Source organism: Calidris pugnax, unplaced genomic scaffold (assembly GCF_001431845.1).
Source record: "Calidris pugnax isolate Ruff unplaced genomic scaffold, ASM143184v1 scaffold27, whole genome shotgun sequence".
Classification (NCBI taxonomy): domain Eukaryota; kingdom Metazoa; phylum Chordata; class Aves; order Charadriiformes; family Scolopacidae; genus Calidris; species Calidris pugnax.
This window is the reverse complement of record NW_015090893.1, coordinates 13,828,842-13,834,762: the sequence shown is the minus strand read 5'-3', so window position 1 is coordinate 13,834,762 and position 5,921 is coordinate 13,828,842. Positions and strand designations below refer to the sequence as shown.

The following is a 5,921-nucleotide window of genomic DNA, read 5'->3' as shown; positions in this document are numbered from 1 at the left end:
TTCCTCGGGAGCTCTTCCCAACCCCACGGGCCCTGTATCACAGCCCGGGGGCAATGGGGTGGTCGCTCAGAGGCTGCACAGCCTCCCACCTAAAACAGACGCATCCTAAAGGCACGTTCCCTTGGATATAGCAAAGCACACAGTGCCCTCTCCTGCCAGCAGCCTCTATTTTTTAAACATTCCCCCTCGCCCACCTTTTTGCCCTTGTTTAAGTGCTGAAAATGAATTTATGGCTTGCTTTTTATAAGATGTTGGTCAAAAACTGCCAGCGAGCTTGAAAAAATTGGGTGTTTTTTCCTTTCCAGGCATTTGGGCTCAGGCAGCGCTGGTGACAGCAGCACCAATCCAGACCCAACCGTGACATCTAGTGGGTAAGCGCCTGAATACTCTTCTCCTCTGGAGAGAAAAGGAAGAAAAAAAGAAGGTCATTTTTCCCTTCCCACCCATTCCTGCACTCTGGCAACTGCAGCCCCTCACATTTGACAGTGTCTCCCATGGGGAAGGACTCCAAAGCCAGAGCGTTACAGTTTGCAGGGACATCTCCCAGCTCCGGGGGGAAGAGGGACATCCCACAGTCAGCTACAGCCCTGCAATGAGCAAAAAAAATATCAAAACACACTCCCAGCTCTGTGCTGGGGTCACAGTAAGGAGACTCCAGCTCCATTTTTCAAGCAGCTTCCAGCTGCCCGAAGGCAAGTGCCCTTGTTTTCTGTGATGCTATCTGGCTGCAGACCTCTGTATTTATGCACAACCATTAGGGGCAATCTACAATATTCCTGACAAGCCCCAAAGCTTGAAAAGCTCAGGTTCTCATGACACCAAGCCGTATGTGCCTCTTCCTCCTATAATGGGATGAGACACCACCTTTGTATAAGAACAAGCATCGTAAAAAGGGAAACAAAGATTAAAAATTTAATTAGCTTTCAAAAGCAAATTATGAAAAGTTTGGTTTTTATTTTTTTGTTTTCATTTCTCTTCACAAAAAGATTGCTGTTAAACAATACAGGACTCCTGCCAAAAGTTTAAAAGAGCTCAGGCTCCTGAAGTCACCGAGCACCTGGAGCTACTGTCTGTCCCAGCCAAGACTGGTTTGTCCTGGGCCTCTTTCTGCAGGTGCAGAGAGAACATTTTCTTTGTTTTCATTTATTCCTCAGATTCAGCGCAGTAAATAGTCCACTCATTATACCTGGGGGGTGTCTCAGGAGCACAGAGCTGGTACTTGAGGTGTTACCTTGTCCAGCCGTTCTGCTCTACACCTGGTAACGCGTCCCGGCTGCCACACGCAGTGCCCAGAGCTATTTTAACACACTGAAATAGTTCGGGTTGGCACGAGGAGATGCCCCACAAGCTGCGTGCAGATGACTCTGTTTGCTCCCTTGCTGGCAACTGAGCTCATCTCTACCACCAGGGCTGAAGAGGAGAAAGTGCTGATAAACCCGGCTGACAAAAGCAGAGTCCAATTATCATCAGCTTTTGTGTAAAAGAAGTTATGAGCTTTTATGGAGGCAGTAACCTCCAACACGCACGTCCCCGGGCATCCTTTTTGGAACAGTCGTGTCTCATCAGTCCGCAGAGCAGATGAGACCCTACAAAAGGCAAAGGGAGGGTGCTCTGGTCTCCCTTCCAGAGCTCAGAGGCGATGCCGGGGAACGGGCAGCTGGCACAGGCCCAGAACCGAGGGAGGCCGAATCCCACAGCTCGCCTGGAGGAACTATTTCAAGCACGTTAAATTTTAACCACACATGGCAGCATCGCCGCGCTCCAGGGAGAGGTCATCGCAGAGAATCACAAGCTCCATCCCAAGTCAGTCCAAAATAAGAAACAGTTTTTCAAAACATCCCAGCTCCCTGCGAGCTGAGAGGCTGGAACCGAGCTCTTCCTCTGCCTCAGGGCAAAAAAAAAAATACACAGCTCTCTTCATCGCTGACCTTTAAATTGTCAGGAAACTAATACAAGCAATCCTCCCTGAGAAGCCACGGGGAAGGTGGAAGGCCAACAGGGCGTATGAATAAAGGTAAATCCAGAGGGGTAAGGGGATCAACATGAAGTGATGCTGTGCCTGGTCAAGGTGCTAATTAGGAGAGGAAGCACAGAGTAGATGAGATTCTAGCCATCATACGCCCCTGATGATGCTCTGATGCACCCCGTGTTCCTACCCTGGAGCTCAGCAGCCACCCTAAGAAAGAGGCAACACGGGACTGTCTAAGAATCACAGGGGGGCCATTTCTGAGGAATCGGGAGTTGTCAGTACTGGCACGTGCCGCAGAAAGCCATCTGAGATGCACAAACCCTTCCATACCCTGGCTCTGTCACCCAACCCCAGGACACACAGCAGACAGTCTCCTGCCTGAAGAAACCATTTGCTGTGGCAGGACCCTCTGCATCGCTCCCTCACCTTCATCCCACCTTGGAAGCTGACCTTGTGCAGCAGCCCTCAATCCAATGTTTTATTCACTTTTCTTCCTCTTTCCCCTCTGACACCACCAGCCCAGTATCAATGCCTTGTCTTGGAGGAGCCATTGGCTTCTAACCCAAGGAGTAAGTATTCTCCTGCAGTTCCTGCTACAAAGCTCCCCCCTGGCCAGCACTGACCTCCAGGAGAAGATGGAAAAGCCACATCTGTTCATTATAGCATCAGTGCTGATGTGCTTCACGTTGCTCTGGAGCCACACCAGCACCAGGAGTGGGTGTGAGAGAGGCAGCTGAGGAGGGGACTCATTTCATCTATTGTCTTTTCTTTGCACATCAGCTCCAAGATAACATCAAGGTGAGTAATTAGCAAAATCCAAAAATAGAGAGAGCGCTCCCAGAAGAGCACTAGTATCTCAGTCGGTGCTGAGCTGTGTATGGAGGGTGAAGCAGAGGAGCACACACTACACCTTCACATGGTTTCCCACCTTATCACACGGTTGGCTCCATGCCGAGTGCTGGTTTTACACTTTTATTGAGTGATCAAATACCAAGGAAAGGAACCAGCGCTGTCTCAGTGCCAACACACAGCCCTGGCATCAGAGCCATTGCACCCAGGCCCTAGGCCCACGGGCTGGAAACCTGCTGCCTCCAAAGAGTCTCCCACATAGAATCATAGAATGGTTAGAGTTGGAAGGGATCTCAAAGATCATCAAGGTGACCTGGGCAGGGACACCTCCCACCAGACCAGGTTGCTCCAAGCCCCATCCAACCTGGCCTTGAACCCCTTCAGGGATGGGGCAGCCACAGCTTCTCTGGGCAACCTGGGCCAAGGTCTCACCACCCTCACAACAAAGAAATTCTTTCTAGTATCTCATCTAAATCTCCCTTTTCTCTCCCCACATGAGCCAACTGAACCAGTTCCAGTAATACCTTAGCTTGCTGACCGTGACCAGGGGTGACACACCTCAAGCACAGCTCTCCCAGTTTCCCACATCCCGTTGGCCTCCTTAATTTCACCCACATCGTGTCATTATAGAACTGGCACTGCAAAGGGGACCCCCAAGCTTGGACTCCTCCCAGTCTGTCCACTCTCAAGCAGGGACCCCTTGGCTATTCCCCTTCTCCATCCTGCAGGAATCGGGGCCGGAGACGCTGCTGGTTGTGGGGGAGCAGCTGCCGGTGGGCACAGCTGCCGCCTCTCCTTAGGGGTGGGGAGAAAACAGATTCATCAATGAAACCGAATCCGATTCATCAGAAACTACAGCCATCTGTTGGATTATTAATAGACACAGAACTCATGCAAAGCAGCGGCATTAAATACTCCAGGAATATCTTTTTCTGGAGGAAAAGTTTAGGTTAGCAGCAACTGCAGCATCTGTGTGTGTGTGGGGGGGGTGATGGTGGTGCTTAGATCAGTTTATGAAATATTTTCCTTCTGCAAAACCAAATTAGTGGTTTCTTCCCATCTCCCTCCAATTCAGCATCTTAGCCTCAGAAGCCAAAGGCCTTATTTACTTTCTTTTTGTAATATTATCCTCACCCCAGGCTGCCTTTAGGTTCCTAAAGCATTCACTGACCTGCCCACTTATTGCTAAGGGCTTTTCCTACTGAAGGGAGCGCAGGTTAAAGTGGGGAATTGTCTCAATAACCTCCCAGCTCTTCTGCAAGGAGCACAGCCCAGCCTGGCCAGGTGTGCAGAGCGAAACCAGGGGTGGTTTTCATACAGCAGATGAGCAAGACACTCAGAGAAATCCAGCAGCGCTTAAACCAGCCCATTTGCATTTCTTGCACCACGAGACTGAAGGGGGGAGGGTCGGGGAAAGGAAAAAAAAAATTTTCCAGATTATTTTAAACCACCTCTATTATTTTTTAGATATTCATTTTAACTGCATGCTTAGCTTGCTCTTCCTCTAGTAATAAACAAGTTATTTCTGTTCTGTGCTCGATTGGAGAACAGGCAGCTAAAATAAACACTCCCTATTTATTCACATCAAACAGTTCTTCCAAGAGGATCTGAAATACAGCTGATGAGTGGCCTAGTTTTCCTTAACCTCCGGCTTCTTGTCCTTGAAGCATCACGGCTGGAGCCAGCCGGCAACCCTTGCTGGCTGTAATTTGCTCCCTGGGAAGCAGACCCAGGGATGCAGCAGGGAATGGGGTGGCCCAGGGAGCCATTCCACATTCCAGTCACTTTTCTCCTCCCCGAGTGACCCAGCAGTGTGAGCAAACAGACCTAACAGGGCTCTTGGGGAACACCAGGAGCCTGCAAAGAGGGCACCCCGCTCCCTCTGCACAGCTCCAGCACCGGGCTGGTCCTGCCAAACCCACCTCCTCATCCCAGGAGGGAAACTAGTCCAGGGTGGGCAGCTATAAAATTGGCCACCCACAGATGTCAGTCGAACTACACGGACCGCACCGAGGGTAAGGAAAGCTGGAGGAGATCCTGGAGACCAGCATAAAGCACCCAAAGAGTAAAGGCAAGAGGGCAGCAGCTCGAGAGCTCAACCTGCTGCGGGCAGAAAGCAAAGCCGGAGCCTGAAACCAGATCCAGGCTCCAGCAAAATGGACTATTTCCAAGTATTCGAAAAAGCTTCAAACAGCTGCGGGGAGGAAGAAAACTCTCACAACCCGTGACGAGGCAGAGCGAGACAGACCCGAAAACAAGGTCTCCTCCAAACAGAAGCAGCATTGAGTCTTCAACAAGGGCTGGAGGGCACGGGTGGTGCTGGCCAGGCGTGCTCCCCCCTCCCACTAAACCATGTTTGAGGAAAATTCTCCTTCAAGACATTCGGCGAGGCTCACCCACCCGGAAAACTCCCCAGAAACCAACACCACAACGAGTCCTGTTCCAGGGGACGAGGAAAAGACGGGCCCCATCCCAGTGGACACCAGCAACAGCTTTGGTTCCTGTGGTGGGGGGCCAGCGACCCCCAGCTCCCCCCAGCATCACCCGGCCGAGCTGCAGCGGCTCATCTCCAGGCAGAAGGCGGAGTATGAATCCAAAATAGCAAGGTAAAGGATTTTTTTTAAAAAAAAAAAAAAACCAACAACTATTGAGGTTTCAAGGGAAGGCACCCCTTCCTCCTGCGTGCCTCTGGGAGCGGGGTCTGTGGATGCTGCTGCAGCCAGCACCTCCCCATCCCTCTGCCAATGTCACCCCTCGTTACAGGATTAGCTTCAGCAATTATTCAGCGTTACTTGAATTCATTTTCACGTGAGGCGCTTGAGAAACTCCAGAGCATCTATGAGATTTTATTTTTTTTTTTGCAGAGCTCTTGCAAAGCCTGTGGGCTGTTGTGTATTTCTCCTCTTTTGCCTTAATCCAGCATTAAGCATTTCTCTAGGGAAAAAGGCGCGGGTTTCTCAGCAGCGTTAGCAGTAAGTCATTATTCTTTACAAATTGCAAGTCATGAATTTTAACAGTGTTCCTAAGTATTTTCCCAATTTCTAAGATTAGAAACAGAATAGAGGTTTAGCCATAGCTTATTATCAAAGAAAAAAAAAAAAAG

At 50.1% G+C, this 5,921-nt stretch overlaps 1 protein-coding gene across 1 annotated transcript in view; it reads left to right on the top strand.

The window, feature by feature from the left end:
* Nucleotides 1-5,170: 5,170 nt before the first annotated feature.
* LOC106891322 (rho GTPase-activating protein 24-like) overlaps nt 5,171-5,921 on the top strand; it is an 18,345-nt gene continuing 17,594 nt past the window's right edge. The window contains exon 1 of the mRNA XM_014947773.1: nt 5,171-5,424. Within this exon, the coding sequence (XP_014803259.1) occupies nt 5,171-5,424 (254 nt within the window). The remainder of the gene's footprint in view (nt 5,425-5,921) is intronic.